This window comes from Vigna unguiculata, chromosome 9 (genome assembly GCF_004118075.2).
Source record: "Vigna unguiculata cultivar IT97K-499-35 chromosome 9, ASM411807v1, whole genome shotgun sequence".
NCBI lineage: Eukaryota > Viridiplantae > Streptophyta > Magnoliopsida > Fabales > Fabaceae > Vigna > Vigna unguiculata.
In genome coordinates, this window is record NC_040287.1 from 8,109,813 (window position 1) to 8,127,593 (window position 17,781).

General features: G+C 30.4%; 2 protein-coding genes across 4 annotated transcripts; one reads left to right on the forward strand and one right to left on the reverse strand.

Annotated features, from left to right (window-relative positions):
- The first annotated feature begins 2,831 nt into the window (after positions 1-2,831).
- Positions 2,832-7,668, forward strand: LOC114164071 (microtubule-associated protein RP/EB family member 1A-like). Of its 3 annotated transcripts, none has more exons than XM_028048554.1 (9): positions 2,832-2,930; positions 3,191-3,322; positions 4,159-4,227; positions 4,312-4,398; positions 5,067-5,173; positions 6,194-6,333; positions 6,450-6,526; positions 6,824-6,937; positions 7,213-7,668. In XM_028048554.1, exons 1-9 carry the CDS (start codon positions 2,874-2,876, stop codon positions 7,390-7,392), a joined length of 963 nt encoding a protein of 320 aa, XP_027904355.1. In that variant the 5' UTR covers positions 2,832-2,873; the 3' UTR covers positions 7,393-7,668. The 3 variants fall into 3 exon arrangements, with proteins under 3 accessions (XP_027904355.1, XP_027904356.1, XP_027904357.1); XM_028048555.1 differs by having other exon boundaries at positions 6,194-6,315; XM_028048556.1 differs by having other exon boundaries at positions 2,859-3,009.
- Positions 7,669-9,814: 2,146 nt separating this feature from the next.
- On the reverse strand, positions 9,815-11,914 carry LOC114164072 (HVA22-like protein a). The gene is made up of 5 exons (XM_028048558.1): positions 11,642-11,914; positions 11,472-11,498; positions 10,977-11,099; positions 10,112-10,358; positions 9,815-10,011 (listed from the first exon to the last, which is right to left on the reverse strand). Exons 1-5 carry the CDS (start codon positions 11,695-11,697, stop codon positions 9,964-9,966), a joined length of 501 nt encoding a protein of 166 aa, XP_027904359.1. The 5' UTR covers positions 11,698-11,914; the 3' UTR covers positions 9,815-9,963.
- Positions 11,915-17,781: the final 5,867 nt, after the last annotated feature.

The window sequence follows — 17,781 nt, forward strand, 5'->3', positions numbered from 1 at the left end:
TTGTGACAAATTAGTTATGGATTAACAAGAAAAAAAAATTACAAAATATTAGCTACAAATTTATAAGAGCAAATTTGCAAGAAAGTAACAACAAATTATTTAGAAATTATATAACTTTCTAATTTGAGGTGATGAGAGATTAACGATAGATTAGTCACACAATAACAAGAGATTGTATCTCTCTCTAAAGAACTACTTGAATTTAGCTATGAAATATTCCATAACAATTTGATAGTTAATTTGTCAACAAAATTGTTAACAAAGAATTAACTACGGAATAGGTAAAAAATATTTCGTAACTAAATATATATCATCAAGGTGATATATAATAGATGATGATTTAATACTATTTTAATTTATTTTGTAACTCTAACTTGGAGTTCTAATAATATCTCCATTTTTAGAAAACACCATTTTGTAAAAATTATCTAAAGAATGAATTAAAATTATGTAACACTTTGGGAGTCCCTAAGAAGATGGTTCCTACTAGGTATAGAGTGGAAATATATATTAACTCACCCACTATGGTTACAAAATATTAAAATAAGAGGGACATAACTATACCAATGGACCCAAGATTTCAATGCCATACCATTTAACAATAAAATAAACTATAATACTTCAATGTTTCAAACAACACAAAAGAAAAATTATAATATTTTTATTCTTATTGCGTAACAAACCAATTCTAATATTTAACGCATATACTATAGAAGGAATGAAATTGGTAGATCTGTGAACTAAATAAAATAATCCAAACCAAAGTGATTTTTTTAAACCTTAAAACAAACACGGTAAAACGATAAACATTGTCGAATGATGAAACTAATTTTCTTAAAAAATGCTTTCAAGATGTCGAAAACCTTAAGTCATTGATCCATTGTGCCTTTTAATTCATGATTGTTTTTCCTTCAACCCACAAACACGTATAAAATCAGAAACAAAACAAAATAAAGCTTTACGGCTAAATATCTTTTATTTTACTTCAGATTTTACTTTGGGTTCCTTGATTCACTTTTATAACGTTTTATTATTATTCATAAAAAAATAATATAAATATGTATTAGTTACTTGCGTGTATTATTATTAAATATTTTACATTAGTTTTCATAAACTTTTTATTTAAAAACTAATTTGCTTTAAGAAGGATTTAATTGGGTTATAGAAGATACTGGCCTGCTATTGAACCAAGATGAAGGCGAAGTTTATAGTTAAACATTATTGTTATATATATATATATATATATATATATATATATATATATTTTTTTTTTTTTTTTCTTTCAATATGAAATTCAATGGCCTGGTTGGTTTAACGTTATACAGATCATATTCAGAGTAATTTCAATATAATTATGAGTAATGAATTTTATTTAACTTGATCTTATGTTAATCTAAAACTTGTACTCAAGTTTGTATTTAAATACACTATTTTAAATCCATAAAGTGACATTTAGCATATTTTCAATCACAAATACTTGAAATATAAGTCAGTTATTTTCCAAAAAAATTAATAAGTTACACACAATTTTGGATATGATAAAAGTAAAATAAATATTAATCCTATTCAATGTTTGGTATAAAAACATGAGAGATAACAAGTATGACTAAACATTGAACTAATATAACAAATATCGTGACAGTAATGTTTTAAACTTAAGAAAATAGGTAATGAAATTTTAAAGATACAAAGATAAATAAGTTTTGAATTGTATACCAATACCATTTACCGTTTTTTAAAAGTTAAATGATAGTTTTCGCTTAAACAAAATTTAATATTAAAAACATTCCAATTTTATACCGTTTCCTTTTTAAAAGTTTGTACCAAACCCATATCTTAAAAATTACAACGAATTTGGCCAATGTTTGGTGTTTTTGATTTATCTGTTTTAACAAATTTGTTATTATCCATCATTGTAGAACTATTCTCTTTACCTAAGTTGAACAACAATTCAAAAAACAAGAAAATAATTTTGGTTTGTATTCACATTTACATTATTAGAAGACTTAAGATTTAGAGTGCTTGATTCCTTGGTAGGTTTCAAACGTTTAGAAAAGTACCTTTACCATATACGTAGAAAAGAGTATTCATAAGTTAGAATTGTTGCTTTTGTACAACTAATAATCTTATAATTAAGATTTCTCATTGTCCTTTGTGTTAAACTTTTTTCCAATAAAAGACTTTTTCGGTGAGGGCCCGCAATTTCTTTATTACCTCTTGAGGAATAAGACAACACATCTCAAGAATCTCACACCATTGCCGCTTTTTCCTAAAATAGTCTCATATATTATATTCCACTAATATATATATATATTTTTTTACTTTGTAAAAATCAAAGATTTTAATAAATTTTCAAATAATTTAACATGAGATACAGATTCTAACCGTAGGTGGTAGTAATCAACAATAATTAATATAATCAAATACATTAAACATACGCACAAATTAGTAGTGTTCTCTAACATAATAATAATAATGATAATAATTAATGTTATTTCAAATATTACATATACATAACTTAGATCATTTTTCATGAGTTAATTTAATTTAAAGAAAAAAAAAACGAAACTGTGATAACACATGTTGATAGAAGTGATTTTCACTCTCACAACTTGTGTACGGATATAATGATTAAGAATCACATAACGTCATCATATCATTCCATCTGGCACTAAACTGGAACGGCGTTATGAAATATATGTATTTATTAAAGAAAATATAAAAATATAAAATATGTGGAGTAAGATTGTAAATGAAATATTAAAATAATAGTAAACCTACCCATTAGTAAATTAATTATTTAGTTAATATTTTAAAAAACGGGTTTCCCACTTCAAGAGTGGCCATCGCATTAACAATTTAGCAAACGTTATATGTGTCGAAAAGAAGAGAATGTGATAAAGAACCTCTTTTTCTCTCTCTTTGTTTGGGTACGGTTTGGTTGTGACCACTGTCCTGTTCCGGTTTCTGTTTCCTTTGAGAGCAGAAGAATCAAATCAATTCTTCACCGTTCGTTCATTCAATTCATTTTCTTCCGTTTTTCCTGTTTCTTTTTTTCTTCTGAAAATAAAGATTGAAATTTGGATTTAAACGTGTAACCCCACCCTCAGATTTCACCCCCAGAATCTTGATCCCTTTATCCAGAAGCGTGATTGTTGGTTTCTTTCCCATTGGGTTGTTGCTGCTGTAGGTGCTCATTTTTCGTTCAAAACAAATGGCGTCGAGTATAGGGATGATGGATAGCGCATACTTTGTCGGCAGAAATGAGATTCTCACTTGGATCAACAATCGCCTTCAACTTAACCTCACTCGCATTGAGGAGGTAATCCTCTTGGTTCTTGTTTGTGTCAACATTGGAAGAAAATAAAAAAAGAATGATTTTGGGGTTGATACAGAAATGTGGTTTCTCTATTTCTTTTGTTTTCGTTATTGGGGTGTATTTGATGTCATTATCTTAATACCGGTTGTTTATTTTTTATTTTTTTAATTTCAATCTTGTGGGATTGTTAATACTTTCTTTGCATTTCATATTTCTCTAAAAAAGAAAAAACTTTGTAATAAGCTTTGTTTTATTACTCTCTTTTTCATACATATTGGCATTTTTTATTCCTCGTGAATGCTATCTCTATATGTTTATTTATGATGGTGAAGGATTAGGGTTCTTGAAAGAATTGGAATCTGGTTTTGCTGTGGATTTTCTAGGAAATGCTATGGGTGGAGTTTTCTTTGATGGTTTTGCCAAATGTGGTTGAATAACAAATTCTGAGATTTATGCTGGAATCCGAGAATGCTGTTTTGAATGTGAACCAGATGATTTGTGTGTACAGTCAGCTGTTGTTTGATCTGTTCGTTGGATGTTGTGGGTTTTGGAATAAAATATTCAAAGTTATTGGTCTTCTGTTAATGGTGTGGTAAAGTGTGAGCATCCCATGGAATGGAGCTAACATTGCTTTTGCACCAAGCTTGTCTGATTTATTTTCCCTGTCCTCTCTCTCTCCTGAAGAACAAATTTGGGAAATGATTCTATTTCATTACTCAATGAAGTTCATAATAAATAATGACAGAAAAGATTATTAGCTAATGCAAAAGCTTATTATCTACAATGAAAGTCTTTTAGTTTTTTGTTCATTCCTGCTTCTTTCTTATCCTTATTGCCAGGCTGCATCTGGCGCTGTACAATGCCAGATGATGGACATGACATATCCAGGGGTTGTTCCAATGCACAAGGTACATGACTTTGCTCATACTTCTTTTATGCTCTTCTGGTGTCTTGAAGATTAATTTTGAAAACTTGAGAGTTTGTTGTTCTAGGTGAATTTTGATGCAAAAACAGAGTATGATATGATTCAGAATTACAAAGTTCTACAGGATGTGTTCAACAAGCTGAAAATTGAGAAGGTATGTGCTCTTCTCATCACAAGACTAAGCAGAACATTTGTAAATAAGAAAGCAAGATATAATAACAGTGGGATGAGTTCTTAAACTTCTATTGTAGTATTAAAATAACTTATCTTTAAGATTTTTAACTTTGAATGGAATGATTCACCATTGGTAAACAATTTATCAAGACTTACATGTTCTAACGAGGAGTAAATATAATGGTTTGATTCCACATTTGTGAGATTATTATTATTTTTTCCTCTTCCCTCGACTGCAGTTATTGTGGTATTACTTCTATGGTTTGTTATGCATTCAGAGTTTATTGCTCACTTTACTTACTTTTTGGGCTATGCAATCCCAGTTTCACTGGTTGCATAAGTTCTATGCCAGGGTGTGAATTCTCCATCTTGATTTTATAATTGGAATGATATGGTGGGTTAGTGATTAAATGGAAGGAAAGGGAGGGAAAGATCGTAGGTTTGATCCTCGGTTAACAATTTGGAGAGGTAAGATTGGTTTGGCAGGTTTAGAAGGAAGGGTAGGGAGAGGTTGTGGGTTCAACTTTCCCACTAACAGAAAAAAAAGAAGAGAAAACTGGGACTGAAAACTTGTATATACTTTGACTCAGTTAATAGTAGATGCCTTCATATATTGGGCTAACTTGACTCTTGACTACCTTGTTGCAGCATATTGAAGTTGGAAGGCTTGTTAAAGGCCGACCTTTGGACAACTTGGAGTTCCTTCAATGGCTAAAACGCTATTGTGATTCTGTCAATGGAGGCATTATGAATGAGTATGCTTTCTGAGTTCTTTTACAATCTTTTAATGCTTTTGATCTCTGTTACTATTTTTCTTCAAGAAATACATAATTCTATCATTTCTTGTGATAATATGCATATGGAGTTTAAGTAGGATACTGTTGTCAAATAAATAAAGTGTCATGTTTACTAAGTTAACAAATATTAAATTAATAAAAATGAAAACCCCGATCTTTTATTAGTTTCTCAAAAGAATGCTATTTCAGTTGCTATGCACAGTGAACACTCTTGAAGGCTTATACACATGGTAAGTTCATTTATGCTATCAAAATAGAATAAAAAAAATTGAGGAACACGAGGAAGGTATTCCTTTAACTCACAAAATGACTCTGCAATCTTGTTACTTATTTGTTTGTTTGTGTGTGATTGTAGTTGTGTTATGGATGTTACTGAAAGAGGGCCATTTAATTTTTTGGGTGACTATGCTCATCTGTAACATTAAGAGCTATGATAAACCTGATCTCATTGTACTACATATGAAGTCTGGCATACAGTAAACCAGCCACTTGCTGACGCTAGTTCATAGCCACAATGTCCAAAATAGAATGAGATGTTCGGACTTGGTATTGAAAATAAGTGGAAAGATTTTCTGGGACCATATATCTTTCTTATTTATAAGGATGGTTGGCCATGGTTGTTGCTGTTCGTGTACTTTTAAAGGGGAATTCCATATGGAGTGTAATTATTATACATTTCGAAATGCAAAGTTCAATGGATAGAGAGAAACTGAAAAGGGTTTGAAATTTTGTTTTGACTTTGGTTTTAATTTAATTATTTCAAATTAGTATTTTATTCTTTAGTCCTTATTATTTATTTACTTATTTTAATAATGATGCTGTATTTTTGTGATTCACTGCTGGTCTATTCTAGAATAGGTTTCATTATTTTAAAACTCATTATTACTGATATTTGGGTTTGAAATACTAAGCTAGACTGGCTATGCATATATGTTCTGGTCAGTATAATTTATCAACTACTTTCCATTTTTTTTCTAGGAACTATAATCCTGTCGAGCGTAGGAATAGTAAGGGTGGAAACCGAAATGTCAAGGGTCTAAAGGGATCAAAATCACTGCAAACAAATACTATGAATCATCCTGGTTCAGGCGACTCACTCAGTATGAACAGAACATTTGGTTTGTTTATGGGTGTCTTTGAGTTTGAATTTCAATTGTTTTGCAGCTTTTTCATACAGGTTTTTCTGCATTACAATTTTAACCTTTCATCCTTTTCTGTTTCCCCTTGAGTGTAGGGTCCAAGCAATTGAGGTCGAGTGGAGGAGCAGACGGTGCTAATGCTTCAGCTGATATTCAGGCTTTGTCCAAGCAGGTATATATATATATATATATATATATATATATATATATATATATATATATATATATATATATATATATATATATATATATATATATATGACTGTGAACATTAGGTTTAGACATTGTTGATTTTCTTAATTGTTGCACCTGATACAATGCAATATATGCATGCTGAGACCTGGCATGACAATCTATTAGGTCTTGTGGTGGTATTGCTGTTGAAAGTTTATTACATAATAATTTAATGCAAAATTATTTACCTTTACAGTTTTTCTCCTTCATTTGTTTTCTATTTTCTGTTTCTCAGGTTTGTGATCTCAAACAGTCAGTGGATCACTTGGAAAAAGAAAGAGACTTTTACTTCGCAAAATTAAGGGATATAGAAATTCTTTGTCAGGCTTCAGCACTGGAGGATGATCCTGTAAGAATTCTAATGAAAGGCTTTCATTGTAGTTTAGTTATTTTTATTCACAATGGATTTGAAAGGTCTATTACTTTCCTGTGTGGTTATGCCCATCTCTACCTATGTTGAATTTGAACATAAAATAGCATATTATATTTACAATGGAAACCAATCACTGCTCTATATATATATATTTACAAACAATCTATTCCTAAAGCGGTAGTAAATTGTGCATTCATGCACAGTGAAGTTGCAAAAGTAATTAATTCCCTTGTTACCATTTTTTTACGCAGATGTCTCTGGCAATTAAGAAGATTTTGTATGCGGCTGATGCAAAAGGATCAGCATTAGATGAAGCTCAAGAGTACCTTAATGATGTCATCAATGGTGTTGAAGATGAAGGTGAAGGTGAAGGTGAAGGTGAAGGTGAAGATGAAGGTGAAGGTGAAGTTGAAGATGAAATTAAAACCTGATTACTCTTACAAAATGATCCTGGCTGGTATGAACTGGAGTTACTGCTATCTGTGATGACTGAGACTAGTTATCCTTCTCCATGCCATGGCCATGAAGTGCCATAATGACATAGCTGTAGTTTTATGGATCTTTTGTTTCTTGTTGTAAACCTGGATGGATAATCAAATATTCTGGTTGATGTTTCCAATAGAGTTAATCTCACTTGTCCTTGATATCTGTTAAAAAATAACTTCAATGAACTTTTTTTGAAATGGATATGTTTCAACCCTTTCCTATTTGTTGGAGCCTCTCCAAATTTTCTTTAAGTTTGATGTATTTCACTATCTATAGTTATGAATGAAATGGATTCCTTTTACTTTTAAAAGGATGCAAGAAATCTTATACTGGTTTTGCCACTTGAGATATTACTGTGGCTGATTTTTTAATTTTTGAAGAAATTGATCAAGATGATGATAATAATACTAATCAAATACCAATAACATTTGAAATCCCAAGTAGAGAAATCTACTGTATATGAGAACTTCTAGGTTATTGTAACTCTTCTTTTGTTATGCCTTGAGATGGTTAATGTGACTGGTTTCAAGAATTTGACCATGAAGATGTTAATACTAGTAACATTTCAAATTCCAAGTAGAAATGTCTGTACTGTATTTGAAATTTATAGGTTATTATAATTCATTGATGCCATTATCCAATGTCACCAGAATTTTGATGCAGAAATGAATTAATGGTTAAGGTATTGAAGTTTGATGTGATCTTAATGTAAACATTTTCCAATAATTTAATTGTGATAATGTTAGTTAGTTATTTGGTTTGTTTTTCTATTATTTTGGACAAGAATTAATAAGTTTTTTCTTTTCAAAAGTTGACAATATTTAGTCAAAAGATTAACCAAAACAGAACAATTCTTATGTTATAAAGACAACAGATAAGCTTACATGATTCAAATAGAATTTTGTGGAAGCTTTGCTTTTCTTTTTTTTAAATTATTTTTAATTGGGAGAGATTCAAGCTCCTTTTCAAGCCCACAATAAAGAACACTATTCTGATTTTAAAATACATATATCTCCTTTTTATATTTTAATAAAAGGATACTGGTTTTAAATGTTTTTTCTTTTTTCTCTATCATTTTATATGTTTTTAATGAATTCACAGTCATCTTTCTTATGTTATTTAAAAATAACTTTGATCAAAATTTAATAAAAAATTATGAAAACTAAAGGTTTAAAATAGTTTTTTTTTTTTATAAATAAAGAATAACTTGATTTAATTATACAAAAAATATATTCTTATAACTTTCTAAGGATTCATAAATAATGTTTACTTTCATGTTTGACTCCTATCGTATGTGAAAAATTGTTGGATGATTCCTATCACAAATGAAAACTTGTTGGATTTGAAAACTTGCTGGATTAGTTACCATCATAATATTACAAGTAAAATAAGTTTCTAACATACCATACTCTTGTCGATTACGCCTTTTATGCTATCAATAAAGTAATAATTGTATGTCTTTTGTTTATATTTATATTTAAAATTGTATTAAAGACAAAAAAGTCGATAGATTTAATATTATACTTTATATTTATTTTTTATATTAAAATAATGTTTTTTTCAAAAATATGTAATAATTAAATAATTAATTTTGTTACAAAAAAATTTCTATATTTTAAACATTTAATTTTTAATTTTCGTAACTTTTTCATTTAAATTTTAGCCACTATGATATTTTAAAATAAAATAACACGTTATTAAAAGATAAAGAAGGTGAATGCTGTTTATAAATAACACCAGGAAAGTAAAAATTTATAAATATCTATCTTATAACTAGAGAGGTGTATGAGCGTTATTCAACATCTAGGAGAACATAATTTTTCCTACAAATTAAAAGAACCTGATAATAACAATAAGCTTTTATGAAAGTATAATTTCAAGAGTACTTTTATTACATTTGTATTTGATCCTTAAATTATCTTCTTCTTTTTTCATTTCTATTTGTAAATCAGATTTTAACATTTTTAAACAGGAATCATCAATAGTCAAAACAACATCACTTTACCATTTAAATTGATTTGAAGGAAAATTTTTGCCATCTATCTCCACTTGAAAATAATGCTTGCAACTATAAGAAAAAGTAATAGTGACACTTCACCGTTCATCTTCTTTTAAGTGTTGTAATATTTTAGTACCACACATCATCTCATAAACAACAAAGTATTCATTATGTTACATAGTTTGGACCAAAACCTATTTGACTATTTTCCTCTTAAGAAGGGTTTGGGTAGTGAGTAGCAGTGTGACAAATGAAACAAAGTAACAAACTGATTTGTATTACACATCCATTATATATATATATATATATATATATATATATATATATATATATATATATACACACACACACACACACACACACATATATATTCTACAATTCTATATACCACAGTTTGACACACACCATGGCTGATATAGTGAAGAGACAAAACATAGATGACTAAAACTGATATATGTAGTTACACACTTGAAAAAAAAAGTTAAGGCAACATGTACAAGCAACTCTCCCTCATCATTCAATAGCTTCCATTTGCATGCTTGCTACTTTTCCTAGTTTTACCAGCCTGCAGAGAGATGATGGCACTGTTAGTCAGATACAGAAGATAGCATAAATATGTAGAATTAACCCTTAAACCAAAAACCAAGTTTTACACATGGAAATACCTTGTTAAGAAGATTCTCAAATGCTTCAGTTCCATGCTCTTCAATGTACTTCTCTGCCGCAGTTAGCATGTCCTCTGGCTTCCCCAAAGAATCCTTTTTGCTTGGAACATACCAGATGTTAACGTTCTCAGTAGAATTGACAAAGAAAGGTCTAACATAGTGCTCATAAACATAGGCTGCACCACTGAAGTAGGGAATGACCAACCAGCTTGTAAGGATCAGTTTTGCATATGACCAAATGGGAATCCTGCAGTAGATTCACACAATTAAATCACAGGTAGTTAGTATTTTCCCTGAGTATAATACAACCATCACACTGTAAATTCATCACAAATGCAGATCTCACTAAATGTAGAAGCTACACCAAGTACTTCTGAGGTTTTCTGAAATTATACAAACGCTTTCTGCTTTTTCTATTCTCACATTTGCATTTCTTAGTAGTTGAAAAAAAATACACTGACAGAACGCTCAAAGCAAAACCAAACTTAACATGCAGTTTCATTTGTGTCTTGATCTCCATATTCCATGTCACAGAGCACAAATTGTAGACATTTAGATAATAAGATTGGAGACTGCAACCAAACTTATTACAACACAAAGGGTAACGGTGTAGTATGAATTGCATTGCTGGTAAACTTAGCTACGATGACAACTAGTAAGCAGTGATGAACACATCTCTTAAATAATTATTGTCGTATAACTTTGCTCAAAATCAATAAAATCCAAAATAAGTAACAGCCCATGTGATAATAAGGAGTCAAAATCTGAGATTTCTCATCAAGTTTATTGAGTACTCATGTCAGGTTAAGTAAAGAAGAAAACCCCCAAAACAAGGATTGAAAGGCAAAGGCAAAGGCAAAATTACCATTCAAGAGCTTTGGCAAAAGTAAGTTCAAAGAGGGTGATCAAGGAATACAGAACCCAATAAGTGAGCCATTGCTGGTCATCAACAGGAGACTTGCTCTCAATTGCCCTAACCGACGCATATCTGAGACATTATTCACAGAAATCAGAGACCACGAATGGATCAATCACAAGAGCGAGCAAAATATACAACATCAGAAAAATAGTTATCAGTTTTAGTTCCTAAAATACTAGAATATTCAAAGAAAACATTGGCCATGGTTCAATCGTTGGTTTTAGTTCCCATGTTTTTTTAAAATACTCAAACTTTGTATGCAGATCAAATGTTTGTTTTATAGACCGAAGCTCGAATATTTAAAAAGAAAACAAAAACAAAATACAAGGGTGGAAATAAAACCACTAGCTTTAAAAAAATAACAAAACCAAACTACAGAAAACTTTTAGAACCAAACATAGAGTGAATCCTAAGCTTTTAACATGTCTTATGTATACTTACAAAGGATACGCAAGACTCAGCACAGGCCTGCAAGAGAAACCCAACAGCGAAAGATATCACCATCAGTCATGAGAAAAATAAAAACAGATTGAACATAATAATTTCCAAGTAGTGTGTTTTACAGAGGTTCGGTAAAAGCAAGAAAAGTAGGGAAAAAAAAAAGAACTTACCCAGCAAGAACATCAAAATTTTTCAGAACAACCTTCAGGAAACTTCCTGCTCCCATGTTGGATTCCTCTGTTTTAAAAGGGGCGTGTCTGCGTATGAAACTAAACTAGTTTGATTGGAGATTGCACTTACGATTGGACACAAGGAGAGAGAACAAAGCAGCGAAGTTAAGAAAATTTTCTGTGTTTCAGGTGAATTCAATCACACCGTTGGATTAGAAATCAATAATTTTTATTCTTTCAAGAGAAAAAAGGCTATACTTTTTACAACTTTTGAATATTTATGACAAAAATATTATATAAAAGTAACTGTGTTTTATATCTTAAAAATGTGTAGCTTTCAAGAAAAAATGTTGAAAATCTGTATTTTTTTTATCCAGTAAATAAGAAAACTAGGATAATTTTGTTTAAGAATATTTACAATTTGGTTTTATATGTTGAAGTCCCAAAGATTGGTATACGATGTTCGTCATGTGGTGACGTGAGACGCACCTGGCTGTTAGGTTTTAAAGGTATTAGACATTAAATAATTGAAAGAGGAAATTACAAGTGAAACTTCGAGAGACACTTCGATATTCTTTCAATCCTATGTTTTTGGTAACATTTGTAGAATAACTTTTATAGGAATAAGTGATGTAATAATTTTAAAATAGATGAAAGAGTTAGTATAATTATAACACTCCATTCTCTCTATGGTATAATATTAATCGAACACAAATATATCGAAAACGGGATTTAAACAAATAAATTCATGTTAATATAAATTTGTCTAATCCATTCTAAGGCTTTAAATAGATAAAAATATTGAATAAATACATTTTGAAAGTCATATTTTACAAAATAAAATATAACTTTCTATAAATATTTTTGATTTACATGTGATTCTTAAAGGTATAATAAAGAATAAAATTATTAAATAAATAAATATACAATCTAGAATATTAAATAATTGTGTAAGACTTTTCTTCCGACTTCTCAGAAAGCATGATAACTTAATTTATGTGATTTAAATCATTAACAAAATACTGATATCTTTTTTTAATAATTTATTCGTATACTTAATATTATAAATCACAAACTAACTCAACATATCTATATAGGTATATGATTCCAAATTATTCAATCAAAGATAACATGATTATTTCGATACATTTTCATGTAATTACTCAAATTCAAACTCTCAAATTTTTCAAATTGCACATCATCAAATAATTATACATATTTGCATTTATTAATTGCATATACACATGCATTGATTTTATTTTCAGGTCACTTTAATGAATAACTACTACCACTTGAATAATTTTCACCTTTTAAAACATGGAAGAGTTACTACACGTCCATCACTCATGCTATAATTGTTTGAGCGAAAAGTCTTACAACTTGAGCTTCACATCAACATTTGGACAAAATGCTTTGAAAAAGAGAAAATTGACATTAGACTTTTCTTGTCTGAACTACCAACATATTCTTTGAGCAACATCCAATATCGCTTGAGTTGGAAAACGTTTGAGCGATAAGTCTCACCGATAATATTAATATACTTACCAGAATCTCATCACCTTACTAATACTTCATCACTTGAGTGATCACTTGTCACTTAAAAAATGAAGTTCTAGAGTAGAGAAAATTAATTTGACATCTCTTGTTCAAAGTTTAATACTGTGGCTTGAATATCTACTTGGTCACTCAAGCAATATTGATTTGCACTTAAACTAATGACTATCACTTAAACATTGTTTAGGTGACAACTTGACACTTAACTGTGATAGACATGAATATCAATATGCAAAATTTTCACAAGAAAACTTTCGACCCAAATTCATTGATCTATTTATTCAAGCAAATTTAAAATACATATTTACATTTTTTTTATTGTTGCAAAATTTAACATATTTTAACCAATAAGTCATTATCTAGTTCAAATGTCAACGGAGAATAAAATGCACTTTATGATTGTAACTTAATTTTTTTTTAATTTAGACATTAAGTAGGAATCAATTAAATATTAATTTGATAATTGTATTTTAATTGGATTGAGATATTTTGATTTGATTTGTATTTCTGATTCAAGTTTGTTGATTGAATTAATTAATTGAACCGGATAATTGTTCAAACTTAGATTTGTATTTTTAGAAAACTATGGTAAGAGAAATTGTATGGATCTTGAATTTGTGATATTTCACTTTTGTTAAAAATGAATCCAAAACACAAAAAGGAGATGGTTAAATTGTGGTTTAAGACTTTTTAAAATTTTTGCAACGTATTATATAATAGTAAGTAGTCAAACAATAGTTTTAGCTTGCCAAATGATATAAAAAGAACTTTTCTAAAGTTTAATTTGTAAATGTCTCCTTATTTAATTAGTATGTAGTATGCAATGAACAAAGATAAGATACAAAACTTTACTCTATGGTTTTTATATTGATTCATCTTATAGTATAAAATTACATCCAATTATTAATCAATTGACTGAGTTTCAATTGCATACTACTGTTGCAAGTTACAAATTTAGTATTATTTGAAATGTAGTCACTTCTCACTCAAGTATTATTCGAACACCCAACCATTTTTAGATAAAAATTTGAGTATGTTCTAGAATGCAATCACTCTTAGTTAAACAATTTGTGTATTTTTTTTAACTCAACCACTCTTAAGTAACCCACTTAGTACTGTTTGGACAACAACCACTTCTAGTTAAAACAGTATTATATTTTACAACAACCACTCCTAACTAACACATTGAATATTAGCTGGAACGTAGTCGGTCCTTGCTAAACAAACTAGATTCGTATAAAGATGTGATCACACAAATAATAAAGGTTTGCTCACATGAGAGTGTTAGTGTCTTACAATTATACAAGTATGCGAACTCTTCTAGTTTTATGAACACAACAATATTCTCTTCAAATTTTTTAAGGCCACAAGAAGATTTTGGCAATGTTTTGACACTTAACAATTGTTTACTTCTTTTTTTTATTCTTTAAAGGATGGTCTTATATAAAGCTTTGAAGAAAATGTTGTTACAAATCTCTTTTTGGTTGTTGAGAACTTTCAAACTCAAATAGATTCATCTTCTTTCATCCAATGAGCATGGATGTATATGTGAATTAAATGCACTTCATACAACATTAAACGTTAATGTTCTATTCAAGTAGCATCCCAATAGCTGTGATACTTCAATAATAGAAAAAAAGATTATTACTAAAAAAATAAGGTAAAAAGAACAAGAAAAAAGACCATACAAGACAAATAGTTGGATCAAAGTTAACATAAGTTTGTGTTAAGACGATTGTCGAAATGAACTAGCTTTGACTTGTATCCTAAGTGACTTGATGTAGGCTTTTGCTTTGTTAATAATTTTGACACACAAATGATGATGACATTTTTTAAAACACAATAATAAGCTTTAAGAATATTTTTGTTATGTTCGATTTATATTTTATAACATTAATTTACTAAGTGAAACTTGATCGTATTAGTTAATAACTGAACATAATTTTGTTAATAGATAAACTAATATAAAAAGATAAAAATAGAACTTTTTCAAAATTGATAATTGATTTTTTGGTTTAAAAGAAAGAACAAAATAATTAATTATATAACAAATTAATTAATTATACTATAATTAAAACTGTTTTTAAAGAATTTGTGATTAAAACTGTGTATTAAACTAGCACCCTTTTTATTTATTTACCTTGTGTATAGGACTCACCGATACATAATGAAAGTTATAACAATCAATATATCTTTAGTAACGCATTTTTCAAATATCATTATTAAAACGAATTTCTCTTAGCCTTGTGAGAAAACATGCTTAACTTAATTCTTCAAATCCAACAACTCTTTCCATCATTGTAAAAAATATTAAAATTTGAGTATAAGAATTCAAATTATATAATAAATGTAATTTATTTTATTTATCGTGATTTATTTTGAATATATAAAAACTATTAATTATATATATATATATATATATATATATATATATATATATATATATATATATATATATATATATATATATATATATATATATATATATATATATGTAAGCCTTGTTTTTCTTTCTCTGTCCTAAAAAGGGTTGGGCCTGGCCTTTCGTAGGCCTAGGGTCAGCCCCTCTGAAGGACCCCAATATCTTACTAGTCCCCTCTCACAATCTTACTTGACTCTTTTTCAGAAAAAGAAACCAGCTTCTGTTCCCTCCCTTCGTCTCAAGCAAGGTGTTCTGCTAGGGCACACCATCCTTACGTCTCCGAGCTAGCAAAAGCCCATTCTATTTCTAGGTAAGCTGAGCTTTAGAGCTTTTGGTCTGTTCCTTCTCCTTTTCGCACTGTTTAAGCACGTTGGTCAAGTTAGGGTTAAGTCTCTTAACTTCGTTTTGTACGAATCTTTCTGTTTTAGCTCTCTAAAATAGTTCTTGGAGATGTGGTACTTTCTGTTGCGGGTCTGTGTCGTGTTGTTAGCATCTAAGCAAGGTAAGGGAAGCTAGTTTTCTTCGTCTTTCGTTGTAGGTGCTTGTTTTCCCTTCTGTTGTTGCATAAAATGAGTTGGAAAATGTTTGTGCTTATGTGAGATCAAAAGAAAGATGTTTGGTTTGTTTGTTTTGGGTTGCATGCGCGAAACAGTGGGGGAGAACTAATATTCTCGCCCAAGCGAGCTCGCCTCGCCTAGGCGAGAATAGCAGAAGCTCGCCCAAGATTCTGCCTCGAGCGCTCGCCCAGGCGGCCAGTCACGTTTTGAGTGACGCCTTGTCTAGCTCAGGCGAGAAGGCCTCGCCTGAGCGAGAGCTCGTGAATTCTCCCAGGGGCCACTGTTGCATGTCTCGCCTAGGCGAGAGCCCACGTTTTGAGCGAGGCAATCTCCTCACCTGAGCGAGGTTCCTAGCTTGGGCGAGGTTAGTGCAGTGGTGAGTGCGGGCACTGTCTTCTTGACTGTTTTGATGATTTGATGCATGTATTGTCTAGATTATTCTTCCTAAATATGATGTACGTGAATATGCTTGGGTGTTTGGATTTATGAATGAAATTGGCATGCTTGGTATGAGGTTGATAATGGATTTGTGGCTTGTGATGTCTTAACATGAGAATTGGATGAAGGAAATGAGAAAAATGGAATTGTATGAGAAAAATGATTCTGATTATGTGATAGGCGTAATTCCATGAGTCTCGTGGGGAGATCTCGTGGTGGTGAGTAGTGTATATGTTAGAATAAAGATTCAAGTAAGGATCGCATCCCGAAACTCTAAAGGGTTAGTGAGTCTCAAGTAGAGCAAACTGACCCAAGTGGTGAGAGTAGCGGGAGGCCCTAGTCTTTGGCAGGATAATGGCCTTAGACGCTTAAAGGCTAACCTTGTGTGTGGTAGGATGAAACCCATTGGCAATGGCTCTGCAGAGCAGTAGAGGCCACCACAAGTGCAAGCATCCAATGAATCTGATCCTAGTATATGTATCCGGATAATTGAGTCATAGTGTCTTGCTTATTTGCTATAATGTGATTCTTGTGCCTACTGTGTTGTATGTTTGGACTGTTTCTAAATATTTCTCTGCGATAACATGCACAATTTAATTCACTCTAGCTTACCCTGTCATTTCTTTTGTGTGTGTGTCCTTGTTTTGATTTCCCTTTTGCGATGATCACCATGTGGTGGGAGCAGATGGAAATACTTCTGGAGGTAGGCCTGATGGTGGTAGCGGTGCAGCTTAGTGGGCTCGTTGATGTGGCCCTCGAAGGATAATTCTATGGCCCTAGTGCCTTTGTAATCCCTTGCTCTAGGAGCTTTTTTTCTGCATAACTGTGAACCTTGTTGTTTCTGTTTTGGCTATGGCATGGTTATATGTCTAGAACCCTTTCAAGTACTCCCATGGATGACTGTAAAAGTGTATTCCCTAACTATGGTTTTTCATCCGTTTGCTTTGCTCTTTATTATTATGAATATGGAATGTTTTATTTAATAAATTAATCTATTTAAATAGGATGTCACAATAAATAAATAAATAAATAAATATATATATATAACAATTGAATATTAATAAAATGTTTGTAATAGTAAAATATCTATCTATTATGTTTTATAAGAAATATATATTCTAAATGTGTAAAATACTAAGTTAGGAAACACTCTTTTTTTTTTTTCAATT